The sequence below is a fragment of the Haliotis cracherodii genome, unplaced genomic scaffold (assembly GCF_022045235.1).
Source record: "Haliotis cracherodii isolate W230 unplaced genomic scaffold, xgHalCrac1.p SCAF_12, whole genome shotgun sequence".
In the NCBI taxonomy this organism is placed as follows: domain Eukaryota; kingdom Metazoa; phylum Mollusca; class Gastropoda; order Lepetellida; family Haliotidae; genus Haliotis; species Haliotis cracherodii.
Window position 1 is genome coordinate 19,344,397 of NW_027266267.1, and position 23,868 is coordinate 19,368,264.

At 40.9% G+C, this 23,868-nt stretch overlaps 2 protein-coding genes across 2 annotated transcripts; both read left to right on the forward strand.

Moving 5' to 3' along the window:
* Positions 1-327: 327 nt before the first annotated feature.
* LOC139457625 (mucin-21-like) lies at positions 328-4,846 on the forward strand. The gene is given in 5 exon segments (XM_071238980.1): positions 328-509; positions 2,348-2,388; positions 2,527-2,615; positions 2,985-3,766; positions 3,769-4,846. Coding segments are annotated over 5 exon segments (1,275 nt in total). The 5' UTR covers positions 328-388; the 3' UTR covers positions 4,011-4,846.
* Positions 4,847-18,105: 13,259 nt separating this feature from the next.
* Positions 18,106-19,125, forward strand: LOC139457966 (serine/threonine-protein phosphatase 6 regulatory ankyrin repeat subunit B-like). The gene has a single exon (XM_071239302.1). It carries the CDS (start codon positions 18,106-18,108, stop codon positions 19,123-19,125), a length of 1,020 nt encoding a protein of 339 aa, XP_071095403.1.
* Positions 19,126-23,868: the final 4,743 nt, after the last annotated feature.

Below are 23,868 nucleotides of genomic sequence, written 5' to 3' on the forward strand. Positions count from 1 at the left end.
CAATGTGTGAAGCCTATTTCTGGTGTCCCTCGCCGTGTTATTGCTGGAATATTGCTAAAAGCGGCGTAAAACCATACTCACTCACTCACTATATCCAAGGTTATTGGTAGGTCATACTACTCTGGTGTGAGTGAATCATGAAAAAACAACAAAAGAAAGATATACCACTAAGAATCCAGATTACACTGGTTTTAAACTTGACATAACACAAGAACCATCGAGAGAACATATTTCCAAGAAGTTGGAATAATGTTAGAGATAGTGATGAGCCAAAGATGGCTGAAGTGTGTCGAATGAATCATATCAGATTCTAGACTTCAATGTCGATATACAATACCAAATCCTGTAGTCCAACTTTTGACATTTGAGTACAGTATTTCGACCAACCATGTCCGACAGTGACACTGGAACATCAACTGGCTCTACACCTTATGAGTCATCGGAAGATGACATGATATGCTACATCACTGGCCTAGCACAATCAGTACCCAAGGTCCCTGAGCTACAAGGTAATTGGCAGTATTGCCAGTGTAGTTACATTTACACTAGTAATACATGGTCCTTTGGTAGTCATGATGTAGCTTCTTCCCCAAAACCGATAGTTACCTACTAAATTTTCATTTGAAAGTTCTTTTGAAGAAATGTTATTTAATAAGCGATATCACTTTTGCTCATACTGTATGCTGGTGAGAGACACAAGATCTTCATAAGTGGCACGAATTTTTAATCTCTTGGCAGCGACATTGTCGGGGCACAACAACACTCTGCTAGGTAAGAAATGTAGCCACATATGAGGCCAATTTGTTAACTGAAAAAGAAATCTGCCCCAACCCTGCATAAGAACTTTTTACTTGACTCTGAAGACATGTCTGTTCCTCTTTCTGGATCCCAGAGCTCCATACACATCCGCAGAAAGAGATATATGGCTGGGTCCAGCAAATGTACCACAAAATCCCTGTCTGAAAGATTAACCATAATCATTCCTTATTACAATCAACAAAGTCATTTCTTAATATTTACAGAAAGTATTTGAAACAAGTGGAATTAATAAAATGTGGATTTACAAAGCTCAAAGGATTTGCTTGAACTTTTGCAATCTCAGCAAAGGACCAAGTTCTATTCTGTCAAAACATTTTATCTTTAAACTTTATACACCACTATCCCACACGACAAACTTAAGGGAAAATGTCACTCCTTGATATATTGGGTATTTATCACGAAACGTGGTGTGATAATACTCATTATGTTGTCAAAAATAAAAGTAAATGTCATCTGAAGAAAATATGAGAAAACAATTTGTGAAATGCTGCACTTTCTCATTGACAACATCGAAATAAAAGACATTTAGGCAAGAAGTAGACATCCCAATAGGCACCAGTTGTGAAACCCAACTCACTCAGTCTTTCAATGACGGTCAAATAGTCAACTTCCTTCCATTGAGTTATCCTTTTAACTGGAAATAAAAGGGACCAGTGAAACCTCCTCATCTGTTTCATATTTCAGTACATTTTCCTAAACCATAACATCCACGAGACTGTATGAACAGAGGAATTTTCCAAAAGTCAACTTCCAATTTATCTCAAGATTTCTACGTATATTTCATAGTGTGTCATACGACTCTTGCTCAGAAGTTGTTGGATCAGGGATACGCGTGGCCAGGTCGTCTAAGGCGCCGCAATTCGCTCTTCAAGTTGCGTCCCTTTGGTACGCCAGAAACCTATGATTGTGGTTTCGAATCCCGGTTCGCCCCATTTATGTTTCTAGGTTTGTCGGCACCACACCCGTGTCGTGGGTTTCACCGAAGTGGTAAACGTCCGAGACCTGCATCACTTCGGGCTTTCCTCCCACATTAAGCTGACACACCGTGATATAACTGGAATACTGTTAAACGCGGCATTAATCCCAACTCACTCACTCATTGATCAGGGATACAACATTCAAGAAGAAGTTTTAAGGTAGATTCCCCGTGTTTTTTCAGGTGCACAACTGATTTGCCTTTACATGTGCATTGATAAGGAACAACTCTAATTCACATGAGTCTCTTTCAGATGACGTGGGAACCCTATTTTCATTATTTTTGCTGTATTTGACAGTAACAGAACACAATTTTAATTCTGAAGAAAGATATTGCATATCAAAAGCCAATATAAAGCCTTCCAAAGCTAACCAGATATGTTTTGTGTGGTGAGATTTAGTCGTTTCAGAAAATTGCTATATTTATCAGTGTTTGATATTAAAGAGAAACTTGAAATAAATATTTTTAATTTGTTTATTACAGACACTGTTGGAGGATAAAATGTTACATTCGTAAAATCTGATGCATGCTGTTCAAATGTTTTGATTATAGATGCCGCACAACTCAATGAGGGAAATTGGCATTCCAGACAGGTAAATAGCCTTCTCATTGACATGTCAAATAACAAGATCAAGTAAGCAGAAACTTTAGTGCAATAAGAAACATACTTATAGCATGATGTGAATTACTATATAAGAACTTGTGTATATATCTAATATGTTTATATGCAGTTGCAAACGAAGTCATTGACCAGGACATCTGTAGCTACATCTGACAGTGGATTGGGCATTGACACAAACAGCCATTCGCGAATGACAAGGTTTCCTAGTGAAGATGCGCGGGAGCAGTCATCAATAGCTACAACTGACAGTGGATTGAGCATTGACACAAACAGCCAAATGGGAATGACAAGGATTTTTAGCAGAGATGCGCGAGAGCGGTCATCTAAAGCAGATGACAGTGGATTGGGCATTGACACAAACATCCATTCGATATTGAAAAGCATTTTTAGCGGAAATGCGCGAGGGCGGTCATCAATAGCTACAACTGACAGTGGATTGGGCATTGACACAAACAGCCATTCAAGAATGACAAGGTTTCCGAGGGGAAATGCGCGAGGGCGGTCATCAATAGCTACAACTGACAGTGGATTGAGCATTGACACAAACCACAAATTGAGAATGACAAGGTTTACGAGCGGAGATGCGCGGAAACAGTCATCAATAGATACAGCTGACAGTGGATTGGGAATTGACACAAACAGCCATTCAAGAATGACAAGGTTTCCGAGGGGAAATGCGCGAGGGCGGTCATCAATAGCTACAACTGACAGTGGATTGGGCATTGACACAAACAGCCAATTGAGAATGACAAGGTTTACGAGCGGAGATGCGCGAGTGCAGTCATCAATAGCTACAGCTGACAGTGGATTGGGAATATACACAAACAACCAATTGAGAATGACAAGGTTTTCTAGCGGAGATGCGCGGAAACAGTCATCTATAGCTACAACTGACAGTGCACATGGTAGTGATACAAGCAGACTGTCAAGCGGGAGAATAAGCACTGCTGGCAAAGAGGAGAGGGACTTTGCATCCGTATTTGACGAGAGGGACTTTAGAATTGACACACACATTCAACAGCTTGTGACAAAACACATTTCCGGCAGAAAGGCAGGGAACCAGGCAAGAGACGATGCATCTGTAGTTTCTGCTGACAGTGGCTTGGGTAATGAAACAAGAAGTCTTTGGAGCGATCTCGATGGTGACACAAGCAGTCTGCAGCGGGTGAAAATAAGTTATTTTGGCAGAGAAGAATGGAGCCAGACATCTGTAACTTCTGCCAACAGCGAGGTGGGTAATGACACAAGCAGTCGGTTTGGCGACCATGATGGTGACACAAGCAAACTGCAAAGTGTGTCAACAAGTATAACTGGCAGGGAGGCAAAGGATTAGGTATCCTTTTCTTCATTGATGAAGAGAAGGATAAACGTGAAGCAGTCAACAAACATTTTCCAATCCACACCGATAATGATATACTACGAGAGGTTGGCACGAGATGCGGGCAAGAAAAGGAACCAAGGAGGACGATAAAGGAAAGATTCAAAGCTCAGGTTGCCAATGCAGTGTCAGCATTAGGTAACATTGGTGGAGGAGTGTTGTTAGAACATGTAGAAGGGCCCTCTCAGGAAGGTGTCAGGATTGACAGGAGTTAACGGGATTACTTGAAAATAGAGAACTGGTACACTGGAGAACTGGTATATCAGCTAACGTAACGTTACCAATGACAGTGTGAATCTTATCATCATCTCATAAAACACAAGTCAATCATTAAGCAAAATGTCTGACATGTAGATGCATTGTGCAAAAAGAATCACTTACAAATTCAGTAGCGTCTGCTTCAAAAAGACGTACATTCTCACCAGAGATGATGAACCTGGATCAAAGTGTGATTGGAGATAACTGACGACAGCGCTGTATATTCGATACCTTATGTGACATGCACTCCACTATTGGAGCAAAACAAATTCATGTAAATGTCTCTTAAATGGAAACCCCCAGGCCCTTGACCTTCTTTGGTTATGCTTAAATAATATTTGCCAGTTATGGAGGACCGTTACAACTCTGCAAAGCTGTCCATGTATATTTGCTTCTAACGTTGAAATATATTGAAATAGTAAGTCATTGCATTTTCTGTGAGTTTGGATATTTTTGGAATGTATTTCAGATAACATGATTTGCTAAATACAGTGAATGCTGACATGCAATGTACTTCCAGTAGATGATTCTCGCAAATACAATGGCTTTAGAAATACTTAGTATTCAGAGTAATATTTTGATTTTGATAATTAACTAGTCTTAGTTGAAAAAATAATCCACAGAGAATTTGTGCACATGTTTCGACTGTTAGTATTTCTTTCAAAGTTCATTATTTATGTAACGATCGTGCTGCAAACAAATTTCAGTCATACAGGTATGAACAGAAAAATCTATCTTCGTGAAGTCTAGCTTTCTGTTTCTGTTGGTTTATGCGTTCCCAGACAACAAATGGGGCATATAGGGGTCGTTTCGGGAGAAAAAATCATTAACCATTCATTATTGTCTTCATGACCCATCAGTCATGCATTGTATTTGTGCTTTTTGCAATTCAGGATTTTTGTATTCAGGTATATTTTGCGTTTCCAAGGCAACAAATTGGACATGGGTTGAAATGAAGCTAGGATTCGTGTCCGTAGTTTAACTCATTAACTTACAATATTTCTTGTGAAACTATGTATGCTCATCAGGTAATCTCTGTACTGGTGCTTTTTATATTCAGAATTATTTTCATTTTTTGCGTTTCTTAGGGCAATAAGTTCGATTTTTTGGTTCACATGAGGGTTTCATTTTGCGAAGCATAACTCATAAACCATTCAATATTTCTTTGTAAGCCCATCAGATAGTACACCTTTTACAACACTGTTGGAATTGTTGGTTAAAATAGGTTCCCTGCAATCTCTGCATGTTTAGAGAGGCGTCTAAATTGATCGGGTAGTCAGACATGGCGTGACTTGGTTGATTCTCTTACATTGTACCCTGACAGCGTGGGACGTTGCTTATAATGCTGTGTTAAAACAAGCACCATACACCAATTCGGAAATCGCTTAATTATTTTGCTATTTTGCTATGGATTTAGAGTTTTGAAAATATACTATGAAGCATTGCTATCAAATCAAAAGCTCTTTCTAGTAAAAAGTACCATTACTATTCCCGTCGTTGAAAATATAGAAAGTATAGAAAATATTTAAGGGATATAAGGATCATTTGGCTAATTGTCACAACCTTTAGTAGTAACCTTTTTGGTATAATGAGATGTATGACATACATTTGTCATGATTTTATAATAGAGGAAACAGAATTTGAATAAACCCGTTTTGTCCCAACCAGCTGTCATCCAAAGCCTGACTTTGCTACATGAAAAGTTTGTAGTTGTTCCCACTGACAAGGCCTCAAATAACATAACCATTACATATAAGTATATCGCTCTATTAACTGTTGGATCAAAGAACTTGGTATAAGTGACATATTAAATGATGTTACATATAAGGCTACAATGTAACTGAGGAAGAACTCTTTTGACTGAACTGAATTCTAAATTCATAGAAAGAGAGATATATTGCTGGGTCCAGCACATGTACCACAAAATCTCTGTCTCAAAGAATAACCATAATCCTTAATACAATCAAGGATGGACTTTCTTTATATTCACAGAAAATATTTCAAACAAGTGGAACGGATTCTCAAAACTCAAAGGATGTGCTTGACGTTTTTCCTTGATTCATGAGCCTTTTGTTACTTAATGTCGTAAACATAGATACAGTTACATATCTATGTTTAAAATTTCAGGACAGTTTGTCTAAAATGAAAGTAAATGGCACCTAATAGTTACTGAGAAAACAATATGTGAAATGCTGGACTTCCTCATTGATAACATCAAATTAAAATTTAGGCGTAAGACATCTAGGTAAGAAGGAGGCATCCCCATTGGCACAAATTGTGCTCCCCTTCTTGCGGATCTGTTTTTTTATGCAAACAATTCGGAATTTTTGCTCGGATTGGCAAAGTCAACACAAGGTAATCTGGTCAAGAAATTCAACTTCATCTTCAGAGATATCGATGACCTGATATCGTTCAATAACCATCAAATAACCAATTCACTTCCATTGAATTTCCCATCTGAACTAGAAATAAAGGAGACCAGTGAGACAGACTCACCCGTTTCATATTTAGAGCTACGCATAAAGACTCTCCACAAGCCTGTATGACAATAGGGATTACGTCCCAATAGTACACTTCCCCTTTATGTCGAGCAATATTCCAGCAGCTCTAGCCTTTGGTATTTACATTTCAAAACCTTTGAGGTACTATCTAGTATGCTTTTCTACGAAGATTTCAAAGAGGGTCATTCGACTCTTGCTCAGAAGCTCTACATAGAAGGGCGGGGGCTACCGATGACTTTTTCTTCTTGTTTTCGCTTTCAATTTGCATTGTGCCTGATTTTATTTAGTAATCATCATGGCATATATGTTGTGTCTGTATGAATATTGTTATATGGCAGTGTACTTTATTGTTAAAGAGTGTTGTAAATGTGTTTATGTTAAGATTATGTAGAAGCTCATTGTATTGCATTGGACAATGATTAGTTGTCAGGAATGTAGTACTATTTATTCAAGTACTGGCGACGAAGTTACTATATTTCGACTCCGACGTGAATGTGTAAACTTCCGGAACAACGTGGACTGGTGTGAAGTGTAATAGAATATTCTGGAAGGCGTTTGGGCGAAATAAGAGGACGAAGGCGTGACTATTTCATCTCTTATTTCATCTGACTTCACATAAAGGCCAGCTTTTAGTGACGATTACATTTCACTCTGGGTATTCAGTCTCGGCCTTTCTCAGAAGCTTGACCACTTTCGCTGGTGGGTAAATGTGAATTTTGCTGTCACCAATGTTTGTGAATTTGATTCTGATCACTGTTTCCACATTTAATATTGCCATTGAATTTTGTAAGTCACTATATTATGTACTACCACTCTATTGGGTGTTGCCATTGTACTTTCTGTGCAGTAATTTGTATTGATTTGTTCATGTTGTCTATAAGTCAATACTTTATTCAGTGTGAAGGCCATAGGTCCATATTCAAATAACAGTTTACAAGTATGGTAGTGACTAAATACATAATTCTAATTTTAAACAGTGTTTAACAAATACTTTCTTCTTTCATACGCATGATAAAAAACAGGCATAGTGATTGTATTTGTTCCTTATCAGTTGGCAATTATCGTTTTAAATGTATGCATATTTACATTAGTAATACATGTCTTTGATAGATGTTTAATTCTAATCGCATCAAAAGTAGCACATACAAGTAGAAAAAGATGTTCGTCCTCTACACCTCGATTATATAAAGGATAGCATATATCGATTTTCTTTGCCACCAACCTTCAATACAGCATTTCTCAACCGTAATAGTCCCCCTCTAAACTTCAGTAAAATATTTCGAAGCTTTAATTCGCTTATTGCATAAAGATACTGTTCTGGTTCTCACATTGTTTTCTATTCACTATAAAGGATATATCCTTAACTGTTATTGATAGTAGGTATAATGTTTTGATGAAACATATTAATAACACAATCCTTCAACATTTTTTATCTCCAACTGTTTGTGACAGCCAAACAGAGCCAAAACCATGAGAAAATAGTAGATATCTAATATTTAAGGCCAAATTTTTATACACTACATTATCTAAATAAATTAACATGCTGTACGCTTTTGGGGGAAGGCGGTACTCATGCATTGATAGCATTTTACACCAGTATCCAACACAACAAACAAGAGAGTCGATGTTCACTGGATGTCAGACACATTTACCATAAACTAAAGCATTACATGTTTGTTGTCTTTTATGTAAAAAGTTTTTACAAGCCAGTAGCTTGATTTTTTCTATACTCTTAAATCTATTGATCCCCCCAAATGTCAGATGTGTACAAAAGAATCGGACTAGTCTGACAGTCAAATACTTGGAGAACACTTGGGGGCAGCAATAGTTGATGTAAGTAACTCAAGTAAAGTTTTTCGCACGTAAAGCTAGATTAGCAACAGATTTACTTAGACTATACCTACAAATGAAGACTCATCTGGATATCTGTAAGTATTAACAACTTCTAAAATATATAAAATATATATATATTAAAAAATGTGGCACTAAAGGGGGCTAATCCTCTTCTGAAAACATCAACATTTGTTAACAGTCATTACCCACTTATCTGCATATGAATCTAGAATATTTATCTGACGCTGTTAATATAACCACAGATAGTATCAGAAACGTTAATTACATCATCAGCAAACAACAACATTAATACTTCTACTATGCCTGCAAAGAGTTGAATCCCACGAGTTCCATGTGCTGTAGTTACATGTAGCTAATTCATTAATAAATAATGAGAAGAGCATAGAGCTCAGCATACATCCTTGTCTTAAACCAAATTGACGATCACAATACTCTGTGAAATGTGTATCACATCTAACACATACTTTAACTGATCGGTATACACTTTGTAAAGCCCTCAGTATTTTACCCTTAAGCCATAGGAAGACAATATATTCCACAGCTTTGCTCCATTGACATAATCAAAAGCCTTTTTAAAATCAATAAAAGCTACATACAAACGCATATGACCCCCAACAGTCGACCGAACTAGAAAAGAGTACAAGGTCATGTACTTCAAGGCTAGCGATATACTTGTCAACATTCGTTTCTTAAAAACATGTACTGTCATGTGACCTACTATAGTCAAGAAAATCAATGTCATCCAGTTGACTTCGCAGACCATCTATGTTCCATGTACATATTGATGACAGAAGACAATTTGATTTCATTTTGTAAAACAATTGTGGTTTCTATAGCATTTGTTGGTTGTTTCTTCAACGTACAAATTCTTGGTTAACTTATTGTTTCAATTTGGGAATCGACAGGTAACAATGTAAATATGAAGTATTTATACTGTTAACGCCGGGTGAGGTTTATTGAGTGAGTGAGTGGGTTTGTTGGGTTTGACGCCGCTTTTAACATTATTCCAGTTATATCGCGGCGGGTCAGCTTAATGTAGGAGTAAAGCCCGAAGTGAGGCAGGTCTCAGAGGTTTTCCAATTCGGTGAAACCCACTAGCACGGGTATGGTGCTGACAAACCTAGAAACATAATCGGGGCGAACCGGGATTCGAACCCACAATCATAGGTTTCTGGCGTGCCCAAGGGGCGCAACTCTGCACAGCGAATCGCTGCGCCTTAAACGACTGGGCCACCCGTGCCACCTGAGGTTTATTGTCTAATATCATACGTTACTACTATAATACCACAAGCTTTCTTTCGACAAGTTTCCAGCAGAAAAAATTGAACGCAAATTTATTTTAAGTCCAATGATCGCAGTCTAAAACGTACTATAGAACAATGCGCACGTGACTCTGTTACAGTGATAATAATGTAGTCTTCATAAAACATCTCATCCACACACCAAAACCATTTGGAGAAAAATCTAGATGTGCATCTAAAATAACAAAATGACGCTGCTCCCAAAATGCATGTTACATTACACTTGCCAAGCCACGGCCATTAAACACAACATGACATGGAGTCGGTACTAGGAAATGCATACAGGCATTTACACTTAAGAGAGATAGAGGGAAACCATGTATAAGTTTGGGTGAACTACCGAATTGTCCCAGCTATCGGGTCCTCAATTCACACCGTCAAGAATACGGTATGATAAATAAAACAAAAAAGGTATAGGGGTGGTCTCAAAAACAAAACCGGGACGTAAAAGGATATTGGGCACCTTTGATGCAGGGGTGATTAGGCGTACAGTATACACGCTTTATGAGCAGAAGTTACCCCCGACTTGTCGTAGAACTTCGGAGGAAATTGCAGATACTATTAATGTTTCCCTGACTGCTCTAACTATTGCTCTCCACGAGATTGGATTTCGATACATTGCGCGTGGCGATGACAGCAGTTTTCAGGAGAAAATATTCATCCTGTCTATGAGGTCACATTATCTCCGAACCATTCATAACTCTCACAGTCAGGGCTTCCTGATCATTTACCTTGATAAATCATTCCACTGACTACATGTGGCTATCGGCAGAAGGACAAAAAGAAACATGGTACCATCAGGTAAAGGTAATCGTGTCATTGTTTTGAAGGCCGAAACCCTTGATCTGGGGCTTATTGATGGATGAGAGCTAGTTTTCGAGCCGAAAAAGAATACTGGTAACTTTCATAAGGAAAATATATATTATAGGAGGTGATGTGTTCATAGACTGGTTGGAACACCAGCTATTGCCCATTTTAAACAACCTCAGTGTCATTGTCATGAATAACACCAGTGAATATAACATTCGGGAATCAGGAACAGTCGCGCCGACCATGATTAGTCTCATGGCGACCATTCAGGGATATTGACATTGTCAACTCATGGAGAATATTCAGCTGAATAAAACATATGTGCTGGCGGCACAACACGGTTACGTTGTCTTACGTACGCCAGTTAGACATGGTGAGCTCAACCCTGTTGTGTCTATCTTGGCTAACTATAAAGGGTACGATGCAAGACATTACACAACATTCAAATTCACACATGTCAAAGGAGGATCAACACAGTCTGTGTTAGCTGTCAGCCTTGTCGAACCAGTTTTCATACCTTTGGGTGGTAGTACAAATTCATATACGTCATCAGCGGAGATAGATGCTACCTCAAGAATTCATCTGTAGAACAACAAATACTTCTTGATTCCAAAACCGCAACCTTCCAATATACATCTCGTTTCATAGCTTTTAACTATTCCATAATTTTTCCAAGCAAATATAATGCAGTATATATCCTAAATAGCTACCCCCATCAACGTCAAATAAGTACAATAACAGCAATATTTTGAGACCAACCCCAACTCGGGTGACATGTGCACCTGTGAGAATGTACGGGCCAGTGTGAGGTCATCACCTCGGGACAGGTGGCAGGGCTTACCTCGGGCTATAGGCCGTTTCATACATGCGTGACAACACACGAATATTTGTCCGAGTTTATCATCATTTTACCTGTAAAAGTACATTTTAAAGGTAATCACAGTGTCAGTTAGGATAGACTAGGTAAAGTCAATTTGCGTTACTCTGATATAAGCTATTGTCATAGCCCTAGGACTCTTTTTTTTATTAAATAAAGCCAGAAAAACATTTTGCAAGCATTTCCGACAGTACTTTAATCTCTCCCTTTGATCCGCTGCGTCAAGCATGGGTTACTGAAGGTCAATTCTTGAGTAAGGTATATTTTCCCCTTAGACAAAATACCCCTCCACTTCACTTGATTGAAAGGCAACACCATTGTCAGTAAGGAGCGGAGCCAGTTATATACATGTAGATGCTGCGTACTTGACTCATTAAAGGCTATAGCTTTAACAATACCTTACTGTTGGCATAATGCGTGCACATAGTTGTGTTGCCCAAGGTGAGGCTTAATAGTTTTGTAAAGGTTGTTATACCATGTGCAATATCAGCTACAGAAAACACTGTGCCGAATGTATACTCTTCAAAACAAGAAACGCAAACCCAGATTTGTAGTACGAAATACATTTATACGAGGAACCGTACAAGGTATTGAGCCAAAATGTTGTGGAGAGAACACTTGGTGGTTGTAGTCATCTCAGTTATCGGTACATAGGAAAAGTCCAAGGTGAAGGTCAGCTACCATCAATAACGCGTATGTGTTCCGTTGGAATCGATAACGGCATGACATCTCCTGTCTATGGAAGAGACGAGTATGCGAATCACATCCGTCGGAATGGTAGCCCACTCGGCCTCCAACGCAAAAGCCAACTGCTGCAACGTCTGGGGTTGTGGTTGACGTCGGCCTAGCCGTCTATCCAATTCATCCCACAGGTGCTCTATCAATTTCAAATCCGGTGATCTGGGGGGCCAGGGGAGAACATCAAGGTTGTTGTTGTGTAGAGAGGCTATTGTACATGTACTCCGTGCTGTATGGACCCGTGAGGTTTCCGAGGTAGAACAGGTCTTCAGCAACCCATGCTTGCCGTTAAAGGTGACTGTGCTTGTCGTAAAAGGCGACTAACTGGATCGGCTGGTCAGGCTCGCTGACTTGGTTGATGCATGTCATCGATCCAATTTGGGTGGATCGATGCTCATGATATCAATCACTGTATTTTCTGGTCCAGACTCGATTATTTACAGACCGCCGTCATATAGCTGGAATATTGCTGAGTGTGGCGTTAAACATCAAACCAACCAACCAACCAACCGTGTTGTATGCGGTCGAGCGTTGTCCTGCTGGAATACATCGTTGCCGTTGGCAGCAACTGGGAGGACGTTTGGCATGAGAATTTCGTTGATGTATCGTTGAGCCATAATAACAGCACTCCCATCAAACCTGTCCACTTCCTGTACGCACTTCCCGGCGTAACGTTCACCTTGACGTCTGAGGTCCCGTGCTCTTCCATCCGCTCGACGGAGGAGAAATCTTTGATTCGTCGCTGAACCAGAAATCTCTCAATCGCAGTTGAGGCCACACCCTGTGTTGACGACACCAATGCAGTCGATGTTGTCGACTCAATATGACGCGTCGAACAGGACGTCTTGTAGACCTGCTGCTCTTAAACGGTTTCGTACGGTCTGGTCGGAGATTCTGTGCAGTCCGGGTACTTAGGATGCAGTTGAGGTGGCTGTAGTCGTCCTTACACATAGGTGGCGCAGTCGGATGTAGCGATCTTGGGCGGGGTGTTGACCCATGCTGTAGAAACCGATCCCATAGCCTTGTGATGGTGCTGGGCTCTACATTGAAAACCCGGGCTACAGCTGATCGGGATTCCCCAGCCTGCAAGCGATCAATGACATTGTTTCTTTGCACTTCTGTTAATCTTGGCATGTTGTTAACTGTCACTGTTTCGACTGACGCAGATGCCAGGCAATCAAAACCCTGTACTATAATAACATTCATAGCGCTGCCGGGGGGCACGGGGGGCCAAGACGTCTAAGGCGCCGAGATTCGCTGTGCAGAGTTGCGTCCCTTGGGCACGCCAGAAACCTGTGATTGTGGGTTCGAATCCCGGTTCGCCCCGATTATGTTTCAAGGTTTGCCAGGACCATACCCGTGCTCGTGGGTTTCACCGAAGTGGTAAACGTCTGAGACCTGCATCACTTCGGGCTTTCCTCCTACATTAAGCTGACACGCCGCGATATAACTGGAATACTATTAAAAGCGACGTTAAACCCAACTCACTCACTCACTCACTCATAGCGCTGCTGTGCGTGCAGCGAGTGCATCTGTATGGCTCTTATGTTTATGCACTGGGTGCGTTTTTCCGAATGGTACTTGTTTCCCGACTTATCGTTTGCATTTCCTTGTTGTGATCATTTTGATCCGGGAAATTTGTCACTGACACTTTAAGACATTAAACCTCTTCATTTAGTACCTCTTGGTCCGCTAATTTTTCTTTTATGGCCAAAAATATCCGTATTGCGTTTCTTTTATGAAGAGTATATTACACACTATACCTCTTGTATATATCCTCCCATATCTGTCGTATTACATGCAATGGACGAATTTCATGATGTCATTGGGAACTGATGAGTTTCTTCAAATGTTCATGTGTAGTGTTACTATATTCCCATTTATTCATTATTCTGACCTCCTCCGTGGTCTAGTGGTAGAGCGTCCGCCCGGAGAGCGGAGGTCCGGGGTTCGATCCCCGGCCGCGTCATGCCAAAAGACGTTAAAAGATGGTACTTGTTGTTACCCTGTCTAGCACTCGGCATTAGGGGGCTAAAACATGGACTGGTCAGCTCGGAGTCAGTATACTGTGTCTGAGTGGGATATTCATGTTAAACTGTGGCATGGTATCTCAGTGAGCTAGCAATATAAATCGGCATCAGTCCGGACTAGTACAAGCAGCCACACACATACACACAGACACACACACACACACACACACACACACGCGCGCGCGCGCGCTATATGAGTGCAATAATCTTGGACGCGACGTTAAGCCCCATTTCACCTCACCTATTCCATATTCTAGAGAATGTATACATTTCAATCAAGCCAAGTTTATTTGAAGTTGTTTAGTCCAAGGTACAAACATTAAATAAATGGTGCACAAACATTATATGCACTTTTAAGATGGCTGATATTCATTTGAATAATAAAAAAGATATTTGCGTTTGATGAGTCCCCCAGGAGGTATATGTTTTGAAGCAGGTATTGAGGTCTTCACTGAAGGGTAAGCACGTCCTGTCAAGACGTTAGCAAAAGTCATTGGGAATGTCACAATATTTCCGATAGTTGAATACATTCTAAAGGCTTAAACACACTTCCATTGCAGCGCCTCGCCCGAAAGGTCCGTTCGCAATTCAATTGATCATGCGTCCTTGTTTGCTATCACAGTCGTTGCTGACAATGAAGCACAAAATAAGCGTTTAATTAACTCAAGTTTTTAACAGAACCAATAAAGACCATTTGCATTAAAAGTACATGTTAACATCCCACGTTTGTTTCTTACAGTGCGTGTGTTCACTAAATGCACGAACCTGCATGCGTTTCATTAAACAAATATCCCTGTCAGCGAGAGAATACATACACAAACTCATTATGCTGTTCGCTTCTGAATACATCACTCACAAGAACGTTGTGTAGAAGACGACGTAAGAGACGACGTGCTGGTGGATGGTAGAAGATTCTGGCCGGTCCTGGTTGATTTGGTATGTATGTCATCTCTTCTCATGTCGGGCGTTCGGGTAGCCTAGTGGCTAAAGCGTTCGCTCGTCACGTCGAGGACCCGGGTTCGATTCCCGACATGGGTACAATGTGTGAAGCCCATTTCTGGTGAACCCCGCCGTGATATTGCTGGAATATTGCTAAAAGCGGCGTAAAACCATACTCACTCACTCACTCTTCTCATGTCAATGATTTAACAGAAGATGTGGTCGTGCGAATGAGGTCAGTCCTGTTGTTAAGCGTGATCCCGCCCCACACCATCACAGATACCCCCTGTCCCCATAATACTGGCTTCATGAAATATGCGTTCCCGTACTTTTTCCATCCTCATAATTTGGGACTAAAAGGACTCTATGGATAACTGAATGGGAAATACCTGCATTAATTGTTTGTTCAAAGTGCGTCTTAATTTCGTGGTGTATTGTGAAATGTGTTCCTTATAAGGTGTCGATGTGTATGCGGTTAACTAGAGGTCTCAGCAGCATTCTGCTAGGAGGAAGGAGTCACTTCCATAGTCCTGACAGGAAGGATGACAGACCGCGGTGCTATAGCTGGAACACTGCCGATTACGGCGTTAAACAACATTATACAATTACATGCAGATGGGGCTGTTTTCGGCAATGACACTTCTACTATGCCAACAGTATCAACCAGTAAATGGATCCATGTAGCCGCAAATAGGCACCGGTGTAATAATGGTTAAAGGAATTTGTCCCTTCACTTTAGACAACACTCTACTATTCAGAACTACAGCGAGCTTCATTAAAGAGGCTGTCTACGTCGGTGAAATATGAAGGTGAGTGAGTGAGTGAGTTGGGTTTAACACCGCTTTTAACAGTATTCCAGTTATATCGCGGCGTGTCAGCTTCATGTGGGAGGAAAGCCCGAAGTGATGCAGGTCTCAGACGTTTACCACTTCGGTGAAACCCACGAGCACGGGTATAGGTTTCTGGCGTGCCCAAGAGACGCAACTCTGCACAGCGAATCGCGGCGCCTTAGACGACTAGGCCACCCGTGCCCCCAAATATGAAGGTGAAATGGATTGTTTGAAATAACGTATATGTGAAAAAAGTCCAAATTTTGTCTTGGAAAATTCTCAGATCTAAAAATAAAATTATTATGAACAGCGAAGGCACAAGTTCTGCACTTGTTAGATATTAATTTGAAACGCGAAATTTAAAAAAAATACACTCCAGTTTAGTACTGACGTAATATGTATAGGAAGTTCCACAGTAAATATTAAAGAGGTGGATGTATCCTCGGAACATTGCTGATAATCTGTCATTTGCATATAAGTCCAACGTGCTGCCTTGCAAATTTTAAAACTCAAAAAGTCACTTTTAGTTCATAAGTACTGGTGTGTATCCCAAAGTTTAAAGTCACATCCCCGAGTGAACCCTGCCTTGTTATATTTGTTTATTTAATCGTTTGTTGTTTAACGCCGCACTCCGCAATATTTCAGCTATATGACGGCGGTGCTGCCCGACGTTTCATGTAGATGGCGGAATAACCTACCATCAAGGCGTGAGTCCGCCCCATACCGTCATAGACACCCAGGACCCCCCCCCCCCCCCCCCCCCCCCCCAAATCACTCGATATTCGATGTTCCCATATTTCTGGCTTCATGAAATATGCGTTCCCGTACATTTTCCATCCTTATTATTTGGGACTAAAAGGACTATATGGATAACTGAATGGGAAATACCTGGTGTATTGTGAAATGTGTTCCTTATAAGGTGTCGGTTCATGAAAAATAACAGGCACTCCTCGACAAAAAGCATTGTAATTATATTTACGCGCTAGCGACTGTTGGTGAATGAGTGAGTTTAACGCCGCTTTGAAAAGTATTCCAGTTATATCACAGGGTGTCAACTTGATGTAAGAGGAACGCCCCAAGTGATTGAGACGAGAAAAGTGCATTGATATGAAAACTTTCTGCATAATGCCACTAAAGGTTCATATATTGGTCGACACATTGCAAATCTCTTTTATTTTATTCTTATCCGCGTCATGGCGACAATATCTTTACATCTTTTACGTAAATTCAATTTGATATCAACAGACACGAGCGTGAGATTCTTGAATCATGCAAAATAATTTTTTCCCCGATTTTCAATTTTGTGAATATAAATAACCAGTATCTCGATGTGGAGAGAACGAGTTACAGTGGTAGAGAGATAAGTGATGTCATTTCATAGTGACAACATGGCAACCGATGGCCTCACACTGATCTGAAAAGCATTGTGATGCAATTCTTTGCAGCGATTTCATCAAGGAGGTGAGGTGAAATTGGGTTTAACGTCGCGTCCAAGATTATTGCACGTATATAGCGACGTGCTTGCACGTGTGTGTGTGGCTGCTTGTACTAGTCCGGACTGATGCCGATTTATAGTGCTAGCTCACTGAGATACCATGCCACAGTTTATCATGAATACCCCACTCAGACACAGTGTACTGACTCCGAGCCGACCAGTCCTTGTTTTAGCCCCTTAATGTCGAGCGCCAGACAGGGTAACAACAAGTACCATCTTTTAACGTCTTTTGGTATGACGCGGCCGGTGATCGAACCCCGGACCCTTCAGCTCTCCGGGCGGAAGGCTCTACCTCTAGACCACGGAGGCGGTTTCCAGCAAGGATATATTGTTTGTTTTTACCAAAGCCATGTCTCCCTTGGTGTTTGTTTGTTTGTTGTTTAACGCCGCAATCAGAAATATATAATACGGTATGACGGCAGTCTGTAAATAATCGAATCTAGACCAGACAATCCACTGATTGACATCATGAGCATCGATCCACACAATTGGGATACGATGACATGCATCAACCAAGTCAGCGAGTCTGACCACCCGATCCCGTTAGTCGCCTCTTAAGCCTAAGCACAGGTTGCTGAAGACCTATTCTACCCCGGATCTTCGAGGGGCTTGTGATCCATTTATGATATTTGAGACCAGTTTGGTAAGATAAAATGACATGCTCTGTTACAGCAACTATGACCTCTACTCGAGATGAATCCCGTGTTGATACGGCTCTCCATGATGCCTGCAGGCTCGGGAACTTCGAGAAGGTGAGACAACTTCTGTTTGAGGGTCGAGTTGACATCAACAGCAGACACCGCGGAAGGACACCGGTAATGAAGGCAGCGTACAAGGGGCATAAAGACGTGATGGACTTACTTGTGAGTAACGGCAGCGACGTGACACTGGTCGATGGAGACGGTAACAACATCCTTCACGTGGCTTGTTTGGGTGGACATGTGAACATAGTGAAGCATGTGCTTAAGAAGGACTTTGTGGGCGTCAACAGCAGAGGACATGACGGAAGAACGCCATTGATGGTGGCAGCAAGGAATGGACACAAAGAGGTGTTTGACTTGCTTGTGAGAAAAGGATGTGATTTGTCACTTGTGGATGATGAGGCGAACAACATCCTTCATCTGGCCTGTATCGGGCGGCACATGACGATAGTGAAAGACATCCTCTCACACGACATCGTGGACGTCAACAGTAGAGGGCAACGTGGAAGAACGCCACTGATGTTGGCAGCAATGAAGGGGCATAACGAAGTGTTTGATTTGCTTGTGAATAAAGGAAGTGTTGTGGCTCTAGTGGATGATGACGGTAACAACATACTTCATCTGGCCTGTTTTGGAAGAAATGTGAAAATAGTGAATTTTGTCGTCTCCAAGAATATTGTGGACGTCAACAGTAGGGGAGAGGACGGGAGAACCCCGGTGATGCTGGCAGCAATGAATGGACACCGAGACGTCATGGACCTGCTTGTGAGTTCAGGTGGCAGTGTGGGACTGGAGGATTACCATGGTAACAACATCCTCCATGTGGCCTGTATTGGAGGATTGTTAGAGATGGTAAAGTATGTCCTCTCTCAGGACATTGCGGACATCAACAGTCGAGGACAGCGTGGGATGACCCCCGCCATGTTGGCATCATGTTTTGAACATGAAGACGTTTTTCACTTACTAGTGAGTAAAGGAGGTAGAAAGGATATGTAAGATTAAAGTGATACATGCTGACACAACAGGAGGTGATGTATTTGTCCGACAATGACTCAAGGGTCTTCGACCATCACAACAATATTGTGTGGTTCATCCAAGGTACATGATACCAACATAGGACAGAACAACGCTTGTATTGAGGGCGTGAACTGATGTGTGTGATTCATCCAATGTATATACCAACATAGGACAGAACAGTGGCTTGTATTGAAGGTGTGAACTGGTGTGTGTGATTCATCCAAGGTATATACCAACAGAGTATAGACTAGTGGCTTGTATTGATGGTGTGAACTGATGTGTGTGCTTCATCCAAGGTATATGATACCAGCAGAGGACAGAACACTGGCTTGTATTGATGGTGTGAACTGATGTGTGTGGTTCATCCAAGGTATATACAAACAGAGGACAGAACAGTGGCTTGTATTGATGGCGTGAACTGATGTGTGTGGTTCATCCAAGGTATATACCAACAGAGGACAGAACAGTGGCTTGTTTTGATGGTGTGAACTGATGTGTATGGTTCATCCAAGGTATATACCAACATACGACAGAACACTGGCTTGTATTGAAGGTGTGAACTGATGTGTGTGATTCATCCAAGGTATATACCAACAGAGTATAGACTAGTGGCTTGTATTGATGGTGTGAACTGATGTGTGTGGTTCATCCAAGGTATATGATACCAACAGAGGACAGAACACTGGCTTGTATTGATGGTGTGAACTGATGTGTGTGGTTCATCCAATGTATATACCAACATAGGACAGAACAGTGGCTTGTATTGAAGGTGTGAACTGATGTGTGTGATTCATCCAAGGTATATACCAACAGAGTATAGACTAGTGGCTTGTATTGATGGTGTGAACTGATGTGTGTGGTTCATCCAAGGTATATGATACCAGCAGAGGACAGAACACTGGCTTGTATTGATGGTGTGAACTGATGTGTGTGGTTCATCCAAGGTATATACAAACAGAGGACAGAACAGTGGCTTGTATTGATGGCGTGAACTGATGTGTGTGGTTCATCCAAGGTATATACCAACAGAGGACAGAACAGTTGCTTGTATTGATGGTGTGAACTGATGTGTATGGTTCATCCAAGGGATGTACCAACATAGGACAGAACTGTTGCTTGTATTGATGGTGTGAACTGATGTGTGTGGTTCATCCAAGGTATATGATACCAGCAGAGGACAGAACACTGGCTTGTATTGATGGTGTGAACTGATGTGTGTGGTTCATCCAAGGTATATACCAACAGAGGACAGACCAGTGGCTTGTATTGATGGTGTGAACTGATGTGTGTGGTTCATCCAAGGTATATGATACCAACAGAGTATAGACTAGTGGCTTGTATTGATGGTGTGAACTGATGTGTGTGATTCATCCAAGATATATACAAACAGAGGACAGAACAGTGGCTTGTATTGATGGCGTGAACTGATGTGTGTGATTCATCCAAGGTATATACCAACAGAGGACAGAACACTGGCTTGTATTGATGGTGTTAACTAATGTGTGTGGTTCATCCAAGGTATATGATACCAACAGAGGACAGAACAGTGGCTTGTTTTGATGGTGTGAACTGATGTGTATGGTTCATCTAAGGGATGTACCAATATAGGACAGAACAGTTGCTTGTATTGATGGCGTGAACTGATGTGTGTGGTTCATCCAAGGTACATGATACCAACAGAGTATAGACTTGTGGCTTGTATTGATGGCGTGAACTGATGTGTGTGGTTCACCCAAGGTATATACCAACAGAGGACAGACCAGTGGCTTGTATTGATGGTGTGAACTGATGTGTGTGGTTCATCCAAGGTATATACCAACAGAGGACAGAACAGTGGCTTGTATTGATGGTGTGAACTGATGTGTGTGCTTCATCCAAGGTATATACCAACATACGACAGAACACTGGCTTGTATTGATGGTGTGAACTGATGTGTGTGGTTCATCCAAGGTATATACAAACAGAGGACAGAACAGTGGCTTGTATTGATGGCGTGAACTGATGTGTGTGGTTCATCCAAGGTATATACCAACAGAGGACAGAACAGTGGCTTGTTTTGATGGTGTGAACTGATGTGTATGGTTCATCCAAGGGATGTACCAACATAGGACAGAACAGTTGCATGTATTGATGGTGTGAACTGATGTGTGTGGTTCATCCAAGGTATATGATACCAGCAGAGGACAGAACACTGGCTTGTATTGATGGTGTGAACTAATGTGTGTGGTTCATCCAAGGTATATGATACCAACAGAGTATAGACTAGTGGCTTGTATTGATGGTGTGAACTGATGTGTGTGCTTCATCCAAGGTATATGATACCAACAGAGGACAGAACACTGGCTTGTATTGATGGTGTGAACTGATGTGTGTGGTTCATCCAATGTATATACCAACATAGGACAGAACAGTGGCTTGTATTGAAGGTGTGAACTGATGTGTGTGATTCATCCAAGGTATATACCAACAGAGTATAGACTAGTGGCTTGTATTGATGGTGTGAACTGATGTGTGTGGTTCATCCAAGGTATATGATACCAGCAGAGGACAGAACACTGGCTTGTATTGATGGTGTGAACTGATGTGTGTGGTTCATCCAAGGTATATACAAACAGAGGACAGAACAGTGGCTTGTATTGATGGCGTGAACTGATGTGTGTGGTTCATCCAAGGTATATACCAACAGAGGACAGAACAGTGGCTTGTATTGATGGTGTGAACTGATGTGTATGGTTCATCCAAGGGATGTACCAACATAGGACAGAACTGTTGCTTGTATTGATGGTGTGAACTGATGTGTATGGTTCATCCAAGGTATATACCAACAGAGGACAGACCAGTGGCTTGTATTGATGGTGTGAACTGATGTGTGTGGTTCATCCAAGGTATATGATACCAACAGAGTATAGACTAGTGGCTTGTATTGATGGTGTGAACTGATGTGTGTGGTTCATCCAAGATATATACAAACAGAGGACAGAACAGTGGCTTGTATTGATGGTGTGAACTGATGTGTGTGATTCATCCAAGGTATATACCAACAGAGGACAGAACACTGGCTTGTATTGATGGTGTTAACTAATGTGTGTGGTTCATCCAAGGTATATGATACCAACAGAGGACAGAACAGTGGCTTGTTTTGATGGTGTGAACTGATGTGTATGGTTCATCTAAGGGATGTACCAACATAGGACAGAACAGTTGCTTGTATTGATGGCGTGAACTGATGTGTGTGGTTCATCCAAGGTACATGATACCAACAGAGTATAGACTTGTGGCTTGTATTGATGGCGTGAACTGATGTGTGTGGTTCACCCAAGGTATATACCAACAGAGGACAGACCAGTGGCTTGTATTGATGGTGTGAACTGATGTGTGTGGTTCATCCAAGGTATATACCAACAGAGGACAGAACAGTGGCTTGTATTGAAGGTGTGAACTGATGTGTGTGGTTCATCCAAGGTATATACCAACATACGACAGAACACTGGCTTGTATTGATGGTGTGAACTGATGTGTGTGGTTCATCCAAGGTATATGATACCAACAGAGGACAGAACACTGGCTTGTATTGATGGTGTGAACTGATGTGTGTGGTTCATCAAAGTTACATGATACTAACACAGGACAGAATGCACATCATACAATCTAGTTTTTGTTTGCTAGCAAGTCTTCAGAGATGTATGTTGGTGATTGAAGTTTTGATTGTATATTTAAAATATTTAATTGTTCAATGCCATTGTAACATTTTCTAGAAATTGGTTGAGCGTTCGTTAATAATTATGTTTTATAAATTTAGCAGATTCTGTATATGTGTGAAACTAGACCAGTGTATAATAGCAGAGGAATTCTTTGCTAATTGCGTGTTGCACATTGCAGATTTACAATTTTGTTATCGTTGCGTTATTTACATTTTGCTTTTTTTTTAATGTGTATTTTACTATAAAATAACTGTATAAATTCTTAGGTGTTTGTTGAGTCAGCTGTTAGTGGCAGCAAATTATTGAAACGGGAGTAAAATGTCGAGAGCTACATTGGCCAGAATGAAACAGGAAGTGGGATTGCGACATGAGTGCGAATCGAGGCATTTTACCTCACGACTTGCGTCTCATCTACCTGTCCAGTGCGGATTGGATACCTATTTGAAAACACCGAAGTCCTACCAGCTTCAAACACTATTCCGGATTCAAGAACAAAGACACGTCTGCTTCAAATGGTCCGACAGTGTAATTAATGTTTTGTAGGACATGTTACTTAGGGGTGTCACGATAAATCGAAATATCGATATATTACTATTGGTAAGCACTTAAAATCAATAAATCGATCGTTAAATCAGTTTCCGATCAATAGTATCGATTTCAGTTAGGAATATCGATCGTTTCGATTGTATTTACCATATCAATAAAATACACGTACTGCTGTTCAAATTTGTTTTTCTTTTGATCATGAGTGGTAGTAATTTACTCATGGTAATGTGGAAGTTTCTTGTTCTTAAGTTATAAGGGTAAAGAGAAAACAAATCAGTCATATCTCAAACTTTACTTTTTATTTGTTGTTATCACATTCAAAGGAAACGTCAGTTCAAAGGTTTAATTCAACTCCAAAATACATCTAACATGATACCCCGAAAACTATCGATATTTATCGCAATCGTTGCTTGCAATATCAATAGTTATTGTGATAGTTTGTTTCAATATCAATAGTTATCGCAATAGTGATTTC

Excerpts from the sequence above, each read along its gene's own strand:
- LOC139457966 (XM_071239302.1), top strand. The coding sequence starts at position 18,106 with ATGACCTCTACTCGAGATGAATCCCGTGTTGATACGGCTCTCCATGAT.